This window comes from Somniosus microcephalus, chromosome 13 (assembly GCF_052327205.1).
Source record: "Somniosus microcephalus isolate GS21.2 chromosome 13, FLI_Smic_1.0, whole genome shotgun sequence".
Lineage (NCBI taxonomy): Eukaryota > Metazoa > Chordata > Chondrichthyes > Squaliformes > Somniosidae > Somniosus > Somniosus microcephalus.
The window spans coordinates 39,153,918-39,171,927 of NC_140999.1; the positions used below are offsets into that span (position 1 = coordinate 39,153,918).

The 18,010-nt window shown below is 47.5% G+C and overlaps 1 protein-coding gene across 1 annotated transcript in view; it reads left to right on the forward strand.

Moving 5' to 3' along the window:
* LOC147108243 (fibrillin-2-like) overlaps window positions 1-16,599 on the forward strand; it is a 125,503-nt gene extending 108,904 nt beyond the window's left edge. The window contains exons 8-10 of the mRNA XM_086005999.1: window positions 12,305-12,329; window positions 15,642-15,767; window positions 16,526-16,599. Of these exons, the coding sequence (XP_085862125.1) occupies window positions 12,305-12,329; window positions 15,642-15,767; window positions 16,526-16,599 (225 nt within the window). The remainder of the gene's footprint in view (window positions 1-12,304; window positions 12,330-15,641; window positions 15,768-16,525) is intronic.
* Window positions 16,600-18,010: the final 1,411 nt, after the last annotated feature.

Sequence of the window (18,010 nt, forward strand, 5' to 3'; positions counted from 1 at the left end):
TGTGTGAGAGAGAGGCATAGACTGTGTATGTGTGTGTGAGAGAGAGGCATAGACAGTGTGTATGTGTGTGTGAGAGAGGCATAGACAGTGTGTATGTGTGTGTGAGAGAGAGGCACAGACAGTATGTATGTGTGAGTGAGAGAGGCATAGACAGTGTGTATGTGTGTGTGAGAGAGAGGCATAGACAGTGTGTATGTGTGTGTGAGAGAGAGGCATAGATAGTGTGTATGTGTGTGTGAGAGAGAGGCATAGACAGTGTGTATGTGTGAGTGAGGGAGAGGCATAGATAGTGTGTATGTGTGAGTGAGAGAGAGGCATAGACTGTGTATGTGCGTGTGAGAGAGAGGCATAGACAGTGTGTATGTGTGTGTGAGAGAGAGGCATAGACAGTGTGTATGTGTGAGTGAGAGAGAGGCATAGACAATGTGTATGTGTGTGTGAAAGAGGCACAGACAGTGTGTATGTGTGTGTGAGAGAGAGGCATAGACAGTGTGTATGTGTGTGTGAGAGAGAGGCATAGACAGTGTGCATGTGTGTGTGAGAGAGGCATAGACAGTGTATGTGTGTGTGAGAGAGAGGCACAGACAGTGTGTATGTGTGAGTGAGAGAGGCATAGACAGTGTGTATGTGTGTGTGAGAGAGAGGCATAGACAGTGTGTATGTGTGTGTGAGAGAGAGGCATAGACAGTGTGTATGTGTGTGTGAGAGAGAGGCATAGATAGTGTGCATGTGTGAGTGAGAGAGAGGCATAGACTGTGTGTATGTGTGTGTGAGAGAGAGGCATAGATAGTGTGTATGTGTGTGTGAGAGAGAGGCATAGACAGTGTGTATGTGTGAGTGAGAGAGAGGCATAGATAGTGTGTATGTGTGAGTGAGAGAGAGGCATAGACTGTGTGTATGTGTGTGTGAGAGAGAGGCATAGACAGTGTGTATGTGTGTGTGAGAGAGAGGCATAGACAGTGTGTATGTGTGAGTGAGAGAGAGGCATAGACAATGTGTATGTGTGTGTGAAAGAGGCACAGACAGTGTGTATGTGTGTGAGAGAGAGGCATAGACAGTGTGTATGTGTGTGTGTGAGAGAGAGGCATAGATAGTGTGTATGTGTGAGTGAGAGAACATAAGAACATAAGAACAGAAGAAATAGGAGCAGGAGTAGGCCAATCGGCCCCTCGAGCCTGCTCCTCCATTCAATAAGATCATGGCTGATCTGATCCTAACCGCCAATCCACTATCACAGAACCATCTCCTGAATCTAACAGAATTAGACACACGAAATAGGAGCAGGATCAGGCTACACGGCCCCTGGGCCCGCTCCGTTACCCACAGGGCCATGACCGATCCGAACCGAGACTCATGTCCAAATTCCTGCCCGCTCCCCGTAACCCTTAATTCCCTTTACTTCTAGGAAACTGTCTATTTCTGTTTTAAATTTATGTAATGATGTAGCTTCTACAGCTTTTTGGGGCAGCATATTCCATGGACCTACCACCCTCTGAGTGAAGTAGTTCCTCCTCATCTCAGTTTTGAAAGAGCCGCCCCTTATTCTAAGACTATGCCCCCTAGTTCTAGTTTCACCCATCATCGGGAACATCTTCCCCGCATCCACCCGATCCGACCACTTCACAATCTTATATGTTTCAATAAGATCGCCTCTCATTCTTCTGAACTCCAATGAGTAGGGTCCCAATCTACTCAACCTCTCCTCATATGTCCATCCCCTCATCCCCGGGATTAACCGAGTGAACATTCTTTGTACTGACTCGAGAGCAAGTATGTCCTTTCCTAAATATGGACACCAAAACTGTACGCAGTATTCCAGGTGCGGCCTCACCAATACCAAAGAGAGGCATAGACAGTGTGTATGTGTGAGTGAGAGAGAGGCATAGACAGTGTGTATGTGTGTGTGAGAGAGGCATAGACAGTGTGTATGTGTGTGTGAGAGAGAGGCATAGATAGTGTGTATGTGTGAGTGAGAGAGAGGCATAGACAGTGCGTATGTGTGTGTGAGAGAGAGGCATAGACAGTGTGTATGTGTGTGTGAGAGAGAGGCATAGACAGTGTGTATGTGTGTGTGAGAGAGGCATAGACAGTGTGTATGTGTGTGTGAGAGAGAGGCACAGACAGTGTGTATGTGTGAGTGAGAGAGGCATAGACAGTGTGTATGTGTGTGTGAGAGAGAGGCATAGACAGTGTGTATGTGTGAGTGAGAGAGAGGCATAGACAGTGTGTATGTGTGTGTGAGAGAGGCATAGACAGTGTGTATGTGTGAGTGAGAGAGAGGCATAGACAGTGTGTATGTGTGTGTGAGAGAGAGGCATAGACAGTGTGTATGTGTGTGTGAGAGAGAGGCATAGACAGTGTGTATGTGTGAGTGAGAGAGAGGCATAGACAATGTTTATGTGTGTGTGAAAGAGGCACAGACAGTGTGTATGTGTGTGTGAGAGAGAGGCATAGACAGTGTGTATGTGTGAGTGAGAGAGAGGCATAGACAGTGTGTATGTGTGTGTGAGAGAGAGGCATAGACAGTGTGTATGTGTGTGTGAGAGAGAGGCATAGACAGTGTGTATGTGTGTGAGAGAGAGGCATAGACAGTGTGTATGTGTGTGTGAGAGAGAGGCATAGACAGTGTGTATGTGTGTGTGAGAGAGAGGCATAGACAGTGTGTATGTGTGAGTGAGAGAGAGGCATAGACAGTGTGTATGTGTGTGTGAGAGAGAGGCATAGACAGTGTGTATGTGTGTGTGAGAGAGAGGCATAGACTGTGTGTATGTGTGAGTGAGAGAGAGGCATAGACAGTGTGTATGTGTGAGTGAGAGAGAGGCATAGACAGTGTGTATGTGTGTGTGAGAGAGAGGCATAGACAGTGTGTATGTGTGTGTGAGAGAGAGGCATGGACAGTGTGTATGTGTGTGAGAGAGAGAGGCATAGACAGTGTGTATGTGTGTGTGAGAGAGAGGCATAGACAGTGTGTATGTGTGTGTGAGAGAGAGGCATAGACAGTGTGTATGTGTGAGTGAGAGAGAGGCATAGACAGTGTGTATGTGTGAGTGAGAGGGAGGCATAGACAGTGTGTATGTGTGTGTGAGAGAGAGGCATAGACAGTGTGTATGTGTGAGTGAGAGAGAGGCATAGACAGTGTGTATGTGTGTGTGAGAGAGGCATAGACAGTGTGTATGTGTGTGTGAGAGAGAGGCACAGACAGTATGTATGTGTGAGTGAGAGAGGCATAGACAGTGTGTATGTGTGTGTGAGAGAGAGGCATAGACAGTGTGTATGTGTGTGTGAGAGAGAGGCATAGATAGTGTGTATGTGTGTGTGAGAGAGAGGCATAGACAGTGTGTATGTGTGAGTGAGGGAGAGGCATAGATAGTGTGTATGTGTGAGTGAGAGAGAGGCATAGACTGTGTATGTGCGAGTGAGAGAGAGGCATAGACAGTGTGTATGTGTGTGTGAGAGAGAGGCATAGACAGTGTGTATGTGTGAGTGAGAGAGAGGCATAGGCAGTGTGTATGTGTGAGTGAGAGAGAGGCATAGACAGTGTGTATGTGTGAGTGAGAGAGAGGCATAGACAGTGTATATGTGTGTTTTAGAGAGAGGCATAGACAGTGTGTATGTGTGTGTGAGAGAGAGGCATAGACAGTGAGTATGTGTGTGTGAGAGAGGCATAGACAGTGTGTATGTGTGTGAGAGAGAGGCATAGACAGTGTGTATGTGTGAGTGAGAGAGAGGCATAGACAGTGTGTCTGTGTGAGTGAGAGAGAGGAATAGACAGTGTGTGTGTGTGTGTGAGAGAGAGGCATAGACAATGTGTATGTGTGAGTGAGAGAGAGGCATAGACAGTGTGTATGTGTGTGTGAGAGAGAGGTATAGACAGTGTGTCTGTGTGAGTGAGAGAGAGGCATAGACAGTGTGTATGTGTGAGTGAGAGAGAGGCATAGACAATGTGTATGTGTGAGTGAGAGAGGCATAGACAGTGTGTATGTGTGAGTGAGAGAGAGGCATAGACAGTGTGTATGTGTGTGAGAGAGAGGCATAGACAGTGTGTATGTGTGTGTGAGAGAGAGGCATAGACAGTGTGTATGTGTGTGTGAGAGAGAGGCATAGACAGTGTGTATGTGTGTGTGAGAGAGGCATAGACAGTGTGTATGTGTGTGTGAGAGAGAGGCATAGACAGTGTGTATGTGTGAGTGAGAGAGAGGCATAGACAGTGTGTATGTGTGTGTGAGAGAGGCATAGACAGTGTGTATCTGTGTGTGAGAGAAAAGCATAGATAGTGTGTACATAGGTACTGTGAGTGAGAGAGGCATAAATAGATGTAGTCAAGTATCTGGCTGAGTCCTAAATCTGATGAGTGAATCTGTAATTATTTTGGATTCTTAAGAACATAAGAAATAGGAGCAGGAGTAGGCCATATAGCCCTTTTAGCCGAAGAGATCATGGCTGAACTTCTACATCCACTGCACTTTCCCGCCTGTTCCCCACATCCCTTGAGTCTCTTAGCATCTAAAAATCTGTCGATCTTAGCCTTGAATATACTCAATGACTGAGCATCCACAGCCCTCTGGGGTAGAGAATTCCAAAGATGCACAACCCTCTGAGTGAAGGAATTTCTCCTCATCTCAGTCCTAAATTGTTATGTCCGTGTAATAATAAGAAAAGGACTGCAGAGAACGTTACAACAGGTGTTTACTCAACGTGGTTCAAACTGCAACTGAAACAGATTACTACTCAGCGTTATATACAGGTGTGGTCACTGCCGGTAGTACAGTATACATGAGCTGCAGAAAGTAGTTCCCCCCCTTAAAGGTACATACATTACATAAATGACCAGCCCCTTATCCTGAGACTCTGACCCCTAGTTCTAGACTCTTCATTCATGATAATTGAGAACTTCACCCAGTTCCATCCAGTTTGGGTTCAAAGTGATCTGATCCTGTAACTAAGACAATGGTGTAGTGTCCAAAGCTTCAATATGTTTATTATTTGTTTTATCTCCACAACTCACCTATGTTTCAACAGTCACTGCACTTCAAAGTGATTCATTGAATGTGAATCACTGTGTATGTTTCTGACAGATGTGATATGACACTATATAAATGCAAGTTTTGTTTCTTGTCTTTCTCTCTCTTTCTGTCCCCTTCTCTTAGAAAGGGAAATGGGTAAATGGCTTTCTGGTGAGAGTCTCAGCTGTGCCAAGGCACTAGGAGACATGGTACGGTCTCTGGAACAGCTCAATACCCAGTCTCCTTATCATAGTCTCAGATGTCTTCGGAGCAGTTTTATTCACAGTAATGAGTGTGACCCACACATCCTTACCCGTCACTCTTACGTGTGAGTTTGGTTCAGTTGATAGCATGTCCACACTGAATCAGAAGATTGTGGGTTCAAGCTCCCATCAGATCTTGAGCACATAATCTAGACCATGTCTGTCTGTTTAGATGGATGTAAAAGATCCCCAGGCATGATTTGAAGAAGAGCAGGGAGTTCTCCTGGTGTTCTAGTCAACATTCCTCCCTCATGCAACACCACCAAAAGCCATTTAAGTGGTCATTCATCTCATTTATAGTTTGAGAGACCTTGCTGTGCCCAGATTAGCTGCCACGTCTCCCCACATAGCAGTGACTGCACTTCAAAAGTAATTTATTGGATGTGAAGTGCTTTGGGACATGATATATAAGTTCTTTCTCTCTTACCTATTTCAATTTGGTTTCCATGGCACAGGAGAGTGGGTAAGAATTGGTAATTGGTGAGACGTGTCCCAGACAGTGGTGGGAGAGGGGAGTTGGCTACCTGATTGCTAGTGAGGTTCCTGAAAATGTAACCAAAGGAGTAGCTGAATCTATACTTTGATTATCCCTCATTGTCGCACCTAACACACTATAAGTAGCTTCATGTAGGAATTGCAACTCAGCTCAACGTGGCAGGATTAGTCCAAACTGAGCAATGAGATGTTAAATGGAGCCATTTAGGCAAACAATTAATAACAGATTAGCATGTGAAAATATGAGTCTGGGCGAGAAATAGTAACAGCACAAATGGTTAGAGAGGAACCAAAGTGCTGAGAGTTTCCAGCAACTTTAAAGGCTGAGGGATCGTGTGGGGGGAGAGGAGAGGGGACTCGCATGGAGTAAGTCCCGTAAGTGGACAATACATGGAATGTGATAATGTTTGTGTTGGCTGGGCTGGAGATGATATCAATGTGGACCAGGCTCTGGCAAAGGAGCAAAGAGATGATTGGAATCTGTTCCAATTTAGCTAAATGATCAGGGGAAAAAATAGTACTTTTTTTTGGCATTTGACCAAGAATTACGTCAAAGCCAAGAACAAATGTATCAGGCATGCCAGGCCACTAGAAACGGGATATTTTAAAAGCTCTGATTAAAAACGTTTGTGTTGTGAAAGTTTGAGGTGGTGATTAAAACGCAATCACTTCAGGGAATACTTTCCACAAATTACGTCAAATGGCCATCATTTAGAATTGGAGTTGGGTGATTGGCATCTGCTCTCTCCTGAGCTTGGAGCGATATTTAAAACATGCACATGCACAAACACTTCAGACATGAAGAGGCACTGCACAGATTCACCAGAATGATGCCAGTGCTTAAAGGGTTAAAAATATGATTGCATAAACTTGGGTTGCATTGCTTGAGTTTAGACGGTTGAGAGGTGATCTAATTGAGGTATTTAACATTATATAAAAGGATTCGATAGAGTAGATACAGAGAAACTATTTTCTCTGGTGAGGAATCCAGAACAAGGGGGCACAATCTTAAAATTAGGGCTAGGCCATTTAGGAGTGAATTCAGGAAGCACTTTCTCACACAAAGGCTAGTGGAAATCTAGAACTATCTCCTCAAAAGGCTGTGGATGCTGAGTGAATTGAAATTTTCAAAACTGAGATTGTTAGATTTTTGTTAGGTAAGGGCACAAGGGATAGGGAATAAAGGAGGGTAAATGTACTTGATGTACAGATCAGCCAAGACCTAATGGTGGGACAGGTTCAAGGGGCTGAATGGCCTACTCTTGTTCCTATGCCCATAAATATTTACTGTCCCTTTTTACTTTTCTGAGGGTTTAAGGTTTTTTCCTATTGCTGCTGAAGCTCCAGAGAGCGATGCTTCAGCAGAGACCCTAACCCCCATCTAGGGTTTCTCTTTACCCACTTGCTGCCAGTCCTATTGGGCCTGTTGGGGTGCCAGTGGGAAGGGGTCTGGTGTTTGCACTTTGGGAGCCATGAAAATTTGGGTTGAAAGTGTGGAGTTTACCTGTTTTATGTTCAGATTGTAGCTCTGGCATCGAGAGGCCCTCGCACCACACCGTGCGCATAATGGCGCCTCAACATAAGAACATAAGAAATAGGAGCAGGAATCGGCCACTTGGAACCAGAACATATAATGGCTTTCCCTTCTTTACCTTATGTTCTCTGCTCACAGCTCCAGCTGAGGACCAAGTGGGTGAGGTAGTGACTGTCGGGAGGAGAGAGGGTGACTGGAGAATGGGGGTCGGAGGAGAGAGGGTGACTGTAGAATGGGATTTGGGGGCTGGGCGAGAGGGAGACAGGGAGTCGAGGAGGTTTGGGGTTCGGGCGGCGGGGGAGAAGAGGAGACTAGGAAAAAGGGTGGTGTGGGGCCCAGCATTTCCTGCAGAGCTGGGTGGAGCTGCAGCAACGTGGTGAGTGGGAGCGGCGCTGAGAGAGGAGCAGTCAGTAAAGGGGTGAGTGAAACCTGGGGACTTTACTGTGGGTAAATGGTGAAGGATTGTCTCCACTGGTGGGCGAATGGGGAACATTGGGATGGAGAGCAAGGATTCTTACTGGAAGAACCAAGGGGGAAGGGAGAAGAGAGAGAGAGAGAGAGAGAGAGAGAAAAAAAAATGGTGGCGCGCATGGACGCAGCGGCTTTGTCTCTCCCGAGACTGAGCGTTTTTACCCTCTTTCTGAGTCTCTTCTGGACTCTGCTGATACGGGAATTGAGGGCAGACCTACTGTACAGCCGGCAGACACTCCTCGACATCGGGGCCGACTGCGTGCGGCTCACACTCGGCGCCGTCGATCTGCCTCCCGACATCGCCCGACCCCCGGGACCAGCGTGGCGTCCTTCCCCAGCTGGAAGTCGGCGCAGACTGCGCAGAGAACGCAAGCAGAAGCGGGGTAAGAGGGCCGGAATCCAAAATAGGCTGAAGAGGGCCCCACACAAACCCTCCCTCCCAAGTATTTTCCTGGCCAACGTCAGGTCACTAGAAAATAAAATGGATGAGATCAAACTTGATCTCTCCTCACAGAAAAGGACAACGGAATGCTGCGCCATGATCTTCACAGAGACCTGGTTGAACAACGGCATCCCTGACACCACCATCCAGCTAGAAGGACGCACGGTCTTCCGCGCCGACAGAACTGCAGACTCCGGTAAGAGCAAGGGAGGCGGTTTGTGCATTTACACTAACAATGCCTGGTGCACTAACACGGACATAATCGATAGATCCTGTTCGGCTGATTTGGAATTCCTCATGGTAAGGTGCAGACCCTTCGACCTGCCTCGGGAATTCACAGCTGTTATCATCACTGCGGTCTACATCCCACCACACGCTAATGCCAAACTAGCACTGAAGGACCTCTACAGGGCCATCAGCCAACAACAAACTGTGCACCCAGACGGAGCTTTTATCGTAGCGGGGGACTTCAATCACATAAACCTAAAATCTGTACTACCGAAATTCCACCAGAATGTTTCCTGCCCCACAAGAGGGGAGAACACACTGGATCAAGTCTACACGAGCATTGTAGATGCTTATAAGGCCATTCCCTGCCCCCACCTTGGGAAGTCTGACCACCTCTCCCTGTTTCTAGCCCCGGCATACAAACCGCTCATCAAAAGAGTGAGAACATCAGTGAGATCAGTGAAAATATGGCCAGAGGGGGCAGTCTCGGAGCTTCAGGATTGCTTCGAACGCACTGATTGGGGCATGTTTGCCCATAATGACTTCGAGGAATACGCATCCACAGTGCTATTCTACATTAACAGTTGCGCCGAGGTCGTCACGACCCATAAAAATATCAGGACATACCCCAACCAGAAACCCTGGATGAACGGAGAGGTCCGCTCGCTGTTGAAAGCACGCGACGCAGCATTTAAATCTGGCGACGCGGCAGCTTACAGTGCAGCTAGGACCAACCTAAAAAAGGGTATCAGGACTGCCAAAAGGAAACAGACACTGCGGATAGAGGATCATTTCCACAACAACTTGGACCCCCGGCGCATGTGGCAAGGCATCCAGTCCATCACTGACTACAAGAGCAAAAACACCAGCCCCCCGGTTAGCGATGCCTCCCTTCCGGAGGAGCTTAACAACTTCTACGCTCGCTTCGACAGGGACAACAGGGAGCCGGCTACCAAAGCCTTGCCACCCCCGGAAGACCAGGTGCTCACTCTGTCGACCTCCGACGTAAGGGGTGTTCTACGCAGAGTGAACACACGAAAGGCTGCTGGACCGGATAGCATCCCTGGACGGGTACTCAAGGAATGTGCTGGTCAGCTGGCTGATGTCTTCACCGCCATCTTCAATCTGTCATTGGCCCAGGTAGTAGTCCCTACATGCTTCAAGACCGCTACCATTATTCCTGTGCCAAAGCAAACGGCTGTGACGTGCCTGAACGACTATCGACCTGTCGCACTCACACCCATCATAATGAAGTGTTTCGAGAGACTGGTCCTGGCTCACATCAAAGCCAGTGTTCCCGCCTCTCTTGACCAACACCAGTTTGCCTATCGTGCAAACAGATCAATGGAGGATGCAATCACAACTGCTCTACACTCTGCACTGAATCATTTAGATGGTAAAGAGACCTACATCAGAATGCTGCTCATAGACTACAGCTCAGCATTCAACACTATCGTCCCCAACAAGCTGGCCACCAAACTCCACACTCTTGGCCTGAACACTTCCCTCTGCAACTGGACCCTGGACTTCCTAACAAACAGACCCCAGTCTGTCAAATTAGGTAACCACACCTCCCCCCCGCCTGACCCTGAACACGGGGGCCCCACAAGGATGTGTGCTGAGCCCCCTCCTCTACTCCCTCTTCACCCACGACTGTGTGGCTGTTCATGGTTCCAACACCATCATCAAGTTTGCGGATGATACCACGGTAGTAGGCCAGATCACCAACAACGATGAGTCAGCCTACAGGGAGGAGGTCCAGCATCTCGTGAAGTGGTGCGCCGATAACAACCTGGCCCTTAACATCAAGAAAACCAAAGAAATCATTGTGGACTTCAGGAAGTCTAAAGGCGGAAGTCACACCCCCATCCACATCCATGGGGCTGTGGTGGAAAGGGTGGACAGCTTTAAGTTCCTCAGAGTCCACATCACGGAAGACCTCTCCTGGTCCCTCAATACCTCCTCTCTGGTGAAGAAGGCCCAGCAGCGCCTATATTTCCTAAGGAGGCTGAAGGGATGTAACCTGTCACCCCTGATCCTCTCTAACTTTTACCGCTGCACAATAGAGAGCATCTTGACTAACTGTATCACAGTATGGTATGGCAGCTGTAGCTACTATGACCGGAAAGCCCTGCAGCGGGTAGTCAAAACTGCCCAATGCATTACCAGCACCCGGCTACCGACCATAGAGCACATATACCAGAAACGCTGTTTACGGAGGTCACGGACCATCATCAAAGACCCTACCCACCCCAGCCACAGTCTGTTCGCCCTCCTGCCATCTGGGAGACGCTACAGATGCATTGGCACCCGAACGACCAGATTTAGGAACAGCTTCTTTCCCAGGGCTGTCATCCTACTGAACTCCACAGATAAACTCTAAAGCCTGCACATCTGCCAATGCACTTTATTATGGTTATGTTTATGTTAATGTATTACAAGCCAAATGAATGTTGAATGTTTAAATGTCTTAATCTAAATGTACACTCTCGGGAGCCGCAAGCCTACATTTCGTTGTACTGCACTTGTGCACTAACAATGACAATAAAGTTGATTATGATTATGATTATGAAGGTTTTTAACTGAGGGCTATAAGACCATGGGATGCTTCACCACAAATGGCAGAGACTAGAGCATTATTTGATAGGGAATGGGATAAGTATTTGAAAAGGAGGAATGGGGTTACAGGAGAGAGTGCCAGCGCCAGCACGGGCACCGGGAGCCGAATGGCCTCCTCCTGTGCTGTAATTGCCATCATTCTATGAAGACTCTCCTTTATTGAGTCTGAGCCCAGGGAGTGGTTTAGAAATGTTGGTGCTGAGCTGAGTTCAGGTCATTGTGCCCTGTTAGAAGTGCCCAAACACTGAGCCCACTGCTCTTCGTGCGATCTCTCAGTTTGATTCCGGTCAGTGTGTGCTGGCTGGTTTAGACATTTGAAGTCCAAGTATAGATCGGCTCTGACTGAGGCTCCTAGTTCAGAGTTGTCATTTTCACACAGAATCTGAGTCCAAGGAGATAGAGAGAGAGTTAAAAATGGCATCGACTGTGGAGCCTGACTGCACCTTGTGCAGTGCAGGGGGATTCTGGCTGTAGTTACAGGGTGATTATCAGTGGGTTATAGGATTACTACTAGTTACAGGTAAGACATCGGGACACTACACCTATTGCTACCAGTTGCTACCAGTTACAGACTATCAGTGAGTTATTGTATTACTGTTCGTTATGAAGAGCACCTAAGTGTCACCAATATTCAGTATTAGTTATTGGTGCAATTTCGGTGAGTTATTATTAGTTACTGGTGCAATCAAAGTTCCTCCCACCTCTGGTTTCCCCCCTGTGAATTTCTCCCCCACATTTGGTATCCCCTCTTCCTTGTCCTCCATTTCCCCTCGTCACCTGTTCATGGGTGGCTTCCCGATTCCTGGAACATCTTCCACAACAGCAGTTGGCACAAAACCACGAGCAAAGATAATCAACTACAGGGGAGCCAACCTCTATAAAGTAAATGCAATAATATTTGCAGACTTCATGTGATCAGACATCATGTGGTCAGATATCACGTGATCAAACCTCCATGAATACCTCCACTCAGAGCTGGCAGCCCTACATAATTAGTACTGTAGGCCTCAGGCTGTGTAAGTAAGCCATCAGGCCTGATTTCCTACAATAAGGCCTTAGCGTTTCCGTTAAGTAACATTAGTCTGTCACCACCTGACAAACACTGGACTTTCTCAGAGTTTGTGTTTACACAAACACTTCTGTTGTGCACATTCGCTGAGCTGGTGTTTGTTTTATATATAACTGTACAAATGCTTAACATCACTCAGCTGGGCTCCTGAACATTTCAGGTAATGTTCTCTTGTTTCAGACTGTCTTTGAAGAGAAGTTGATCTGTGAGTACACGGTATCCATTTACCCAGTCATGTCCTGTTGATTGCATCAACTCAGATGTATACTGAATGTACTGTGACCCCACTTTTAAACCATAAACCATGTTGATCAGCGTTATTCACATTAATACGATAGCAAAATACTGCGGATGCTGGAAATCTGAAATAACAACAGGAAATGCTGGAAACACTCAGCAGGCCAGGCAGCATCGGTGGAGAGAGAAACAGAGTTAACGTTTCAGATCGATGACCTTTCGTCAGAACTGGAAAAAAAGCAGAAAGTGGAAAGCAAGTTTGGGGGCTGGGAAAAGTGGGGGGGGGATGAAAGAACAAAAGGGAAGGTCAGTGATAGGATAGAACGCAGGAGAGATTAAGAGACCTTGAGAGACATTAAGAGATATTTAAGGCAAGGGGAGGTGGAAATGGGACAGGTTAAGGACCAAAGGATGGCTCTAGATGGGGTGTGAATTGCGCTGGCAGAATGAAGGACAGCTAAAGGGAAGGAAGAAAAAACAAAAAGTGTGGATAAAAAAAAGAAAATATATATATGTGATAGGGGCCGAGGTTATGATCTGAAATTGTTGAACTCTATGTTGAGTCCAGAGGGCTGTAGAGTGCCTAATCGAAAGATGAGGTGCTGTTCCTCGAGCCTACGCTGAGCTTCTGTGGAACAATGCAAGAGGCCGAAGATGGTGAGGTCTGAGTGGGAATGGGGCAGTGAATTAAAGTGACAGGCCACCGGGAGCTCGGGGTTCCCCTTATGGACTGAATGGAGGTGTTCCGCAGAGCGGTCACCCAATCTGCGTTTGGTCTCCCCAATGTAGAGGAGACCACATCGAGAGCAGCGACTACAGTATACTAGATTGCAAGAAGTACAAGTAAATCGCTGTTTCACCTGCAAGGGGTGTTTGGGGCCCTGGACAGTGGGAAGGGGGGAGGTATAAGGGCATATGTTGCATCTCCTGCGCTTGCACGGGAAGGTGCTGGGCGAAAGGGAAGGGGTGCTGGGGGTGGTAGAGGAGTGGACTAGGGTGTCGCGGAGGGAGCGGTCCCTACGGAGTGCTGAAAGGGGAGGTGAGGGGAAGATGCGTTTGGTGGTGGGATCACGCTGGAGGTGGCGGAAATGGCGGAGGATGATCCGTTGACTGTGGAGGCTAGTGGGGTGAAAGGTGAGGACAAGGAGAACTCTATCGTGGTTCCGGGAGGGAGGGGCAGGGATGAGGGCAGAAGTGCGGGAGATAGAACGGATACGGTGGAGGGCCGTGTCAACCACAGTAGAAGGGAATCCTCGGTTGAGGAAAAAGGAAGACATGTCAGAAGCACTGGTATGGAAGGTGGCATCATCGGAGCAGATGCGGCAGAGATGGAGAAACTGGGAGAATGGAATAGAGTCCTTACAGGAGGCGGGGTGGGAGGAAGTGTAGTCCAGGTAGCTGTGGGAGTCAGTGGGCTTGTACTGAATGTTAGTCAATAGCCTATCCCCAGAGATGGAGACAGAGAAGTCGAGGAAGGGAAGGGAAGAGTCGGAGATGGACCATGTGAAGGTGAGGGAAGGGTGGAAATTGGAAGCAAAGTGAATGAAATTTTCTAGTTCAGGGCGAGAGCAGGAGACGGCACCGATACAGTCATCAATGTACCGGAAAAAGAGGTGAGGGAGGGGACCCAAGTGGGACTGGAACAAAGAGTGTTCTGCATATCCCACGAAAAGGCAGGCATAGCTAGGACCCATGCGTGTACCCATAGCAACACCTTTGATTTGGAGCAAATGAATGGAGTCAAAGGAGAAGTTGTTCAATGTGAGAACAAGTTCAGCCAGGCGGAGGAGGGTGGTGGTGGATGGGGACTGGTTGGGCCTCTGTTCAAGGAAGAAGCGGAGCGGCCTCAAGCCATCCTGGTGGGGGATGGAGGTGTAGAGGGATTGTACGTCCATAGTGAAAAGGAGGCGGTTGGGGCCGGGAAACTGGAAACTGTTAAAGTGGCGGAGGGCGTTAGAAGAGTCGCAGATGTAGGTGGGAATTATACACAATGGCCCAGAAATTCGGGTCTCCACGGGTGAGTACGCACGGGGTACTCACCCGTAAGCCCAATGGAAGTGCCGGTTTCCTGCATGCACTGCGCCTGCGCGGGAAACCGGCACTTCCGTTCCCCTGAAAGAAGGGGTTCAGAGTTCGAATGCGTGCGCAGGAGAGGCTGCGCGTGCGCATCGAACTTACGGTTTATTTGCAGGTTTTCCCGGGAGGGTAAGTCTCCAGAAGTTACACATAGAAAAAGCAGGCGCAAGGCCTGCTTTTTACAAGGTAAGTGATGAATTAATTAAAATTAAAACATTTTTTCACAGGTTTATTATTTTTAAATACTTTAAAGAAAGGTAAGTTTATTTTTAGCCCCGTTAGAAAATAAATTTATTTTTTTCAAAAATTTAAATTATTGTTTAAAATAGTTATTTCATGTAATTTATAGTTTATTTAAAAAATGTGATTTTTCAAAAATTTATTTGAAGATTTAGTGATGTTTTGGGGCTTATAGTATTTATAAGTTTGACAGCCCTTCCTGTTAAACTTATGAATGAAGCATTCCCTGCTCTGATTGGCTCCCCATGGCCCACGTGATCCCAGGGGACGCATCGAACTAACTGCGCCCCTGGGATATGCAAGCACTGCGCGCCGGCAGTTGGAGCAGGCCCAGGATCGGAATTCCACGGGGGCCTTCAGCTCAACAACTGGCGCGCTAGGTAAGTGCAGGTCAAGAGTTACTCTGGAGTAAAGGTGTTTCATTGAACATTTGTTGATGATCTGATGCTGTCCTGGCAGATTGCAAATAGGTCAGTCAGTTTAAGTGCAGTGTCCAGTTCAATCACATGCTGGTTTCTGGCATTGTGTAGATTGTTCTCCATTTCCCTTCTTTGGATTGTACCCCGCCTAACCAGCCAGATGCTCAGAGACTTCTGCCAATGTTATACTGTGGGAGGCCACTAGGAGGCACACAAATTAGACCGTGGTCACTCTGTCTCCATGGGGATTGGCCACGTCACTTTGTCACCTCCCTGATGTCACAGACAAGGTTCTGGTTCCTCTCACTGCGGAATGACAGGTTTGAACTTTCACCCCTCTGACCTGCAGTGCAACACCCAGAATTTCTATAATTTTGTGGAATTGTTTTTTAACAAAACACCAAGCAGTTTGTCACAATGATATGTTTTGACATGGCTCAGTGGGGTTCAAAGTCCTTAAATTAATGTTCAATACCCTCGGCCTTCAGTCAATGAGTTTCCAGCTCTTTGTCCATATTTTGATGTTTCTGTTATTCTCCTTCCAGATATTGATGAATGCAGCACCATTTCTGGAGTCTGTGATGGAGGTGAATGCTCAAACACGGTTGGTAGCTACGTCTGCACCTGTCCACGTGGCTTTGTCACGAGCCTGGATGGCTCCAGGTGTATTGGTAAGTCTGACAGATATTTCAATTAAAAAGGAGCCTGTTATTGTAAGGAGCCAATCGCTGTAGGGAGCCAATCGCTGTAGGGAGCTAATCGTTGTAGGGAGCCAATCATTGTAGGGAGCCAATCGCTGTAGGGAGCCAATCCCTTTAGGGAACCAATCGCTGTGGAGAGCCAATCCCTGTAGAGAGCCAATCCCTGTAGAGAGCCAATCCCTGTAGGGGGGAAATCCCTGTAGAGAGCCAATCCCTGTAGGGGGGAAATCCCTGTAGAGAGCCAATCCCTGTAGAGAGCCAATCCTTGTAGGGGGGAAATCCCTGTAGAGAGCCAATCCCTGTAGGGAGCCCGTCACTGTAGGAAACCCGTCACTATAGGGAACCCGTCACTGGGGACAGTGATTGGTTCCTTACAATGTTCAAACTATTTCTACACTCTCCATACCTGCTTAAACAGTAGCTTTTTAAAAATAAACCCCTTGTGTTACAGCCATTTCTAACTCCAGGGCCTCAGATTTCTGCATTGTTTAAAGGCTCCAGATCAATGTTGTCACAGCTGAGGTTCTAGTTTCTCTTGGTATGGAATGACTAACTAAAGCTGGTGATTCAGCCTGTAACTGCTAACACTGCTCAGGAAGCACGCTGGGCCAGTGAAAGGGTCGAAACTTTCCAACATCATTATTTCCAAAGTGAGCCAAAAATCAAACGCTTTGCAGGTTTGAGTTTGGATAAAGCTGGAACGTTTTTGTTCCAAATATTTCTCCCAGTATTGAAATGGGAGCTTGTAGCTGAGCCTGGCTTCCATAAACCCTTTGGCCTCGAAGAAGGACCAGTGATGTGAACGGTTGGGGACTCCAGAAACTCATTCTCTTCTCACCACACGCAAGCACTCTTTGTTACACTTTACAAAGTAAAAATCCAAATCAAACTCTCAGTTTACATACAGAGCAGATTATCTAACTGACTCTGCCACCTTTAATCATTAGTGAAGGCCCACTGCCCACAATCACTGCCCCTAGTACAGCACCACATCAAGAATGGGGAGGAGACAAGATTAATCCAAAATAGTGGTTAGGTGACACCGAGTTTACGTTTTAAAAGCCTGTGGATTCCAAGAGCAAGGAAATCCTGCTGGAGCGATTTTTTGATTTTTCAATATGAGATATTATTAAACATGTACTTTTTCTCCCCTCTCCTGAACATGCTATCACTCACTGGGGCACAATTCCCTGGACACTGCCTCTTGCTGACCTACATTGGTACCCGGTTAAGCAACACCTCGATTTAAAAATTCTCATTCTTGTTTTCAAATCCCTCCATGGCCTCGCCCCCTCCATATCTCTCTAGCCTCCTCCAGCCGTACAACCCTCTGAGATCTGTGCTCCTCTAATTCTGGCCTCTTGTACATCCCCGATTTTAATCGCAACACCATTGCATTCAGCTGTCGAGGCCCTAAACTCTGGAATTCCTTCTCTAAACCTCTCCACATCTCTACTTCATTCTCCTCCTTTAAGACGCTCCTTAAAACCTACCTCTTTGAACAGGTTTTTAGTCATCAGTCCTAATAGTCATCATGTGGCTTGGTTTGATAATGTTCCTGTGAAGCGCCTTGGGAAGTTTTACTACGTTGAAAGTGCTATATAAATGCAAGTTGTTGTTGTTGCTGGGGTACAGTTCCTTGGACACTGCCTCTTGCTGGGGTACAGTTCCCTGGACATTGGCTCTTGCTGGCGTACAGTTCCCTGGACAACTGCTCTTGCTGGGGTACAGTTCCCTGGATATTGGCTCTTGCTGGGGTATGGTTCCCTGGACATTGGCTCTTGCTGGGGTATGGTTCCCTGGACATTGGCTCTTGCTGGGGTATGGTTCTCTGGACACTGCCTCTTGCTGGGGTACAGTTCCCTGGACATTGCCTCTTGCTGGGGTACAGTTCCCTGGACATTGGCTCTTGCTGGGGTACAGTTCCCTGGACATTGGCTCTTGCTGGGGTATGGTTCCCTGGACATTGGCTCTTGCTGGGGTACAGTTCCCTGGACATTGGCTCTTGCTGAGGTACGGTTCCCTAGACATTGGTTCTTGCTGGGGTATGGTTCCCTGGACATTGGCTCTTGCTGAGGTACGGTTCCCTGGACATTGCCTGATGTTGGGGTACAATTCCCTAGACACTGCCTCTTGCTGGAGTACGGTTCCCTGGACATTGGCTCTTGTTGGGGTACAGTTCCCTGGACATTGGCTCTTGCTGGGGTGCGGTT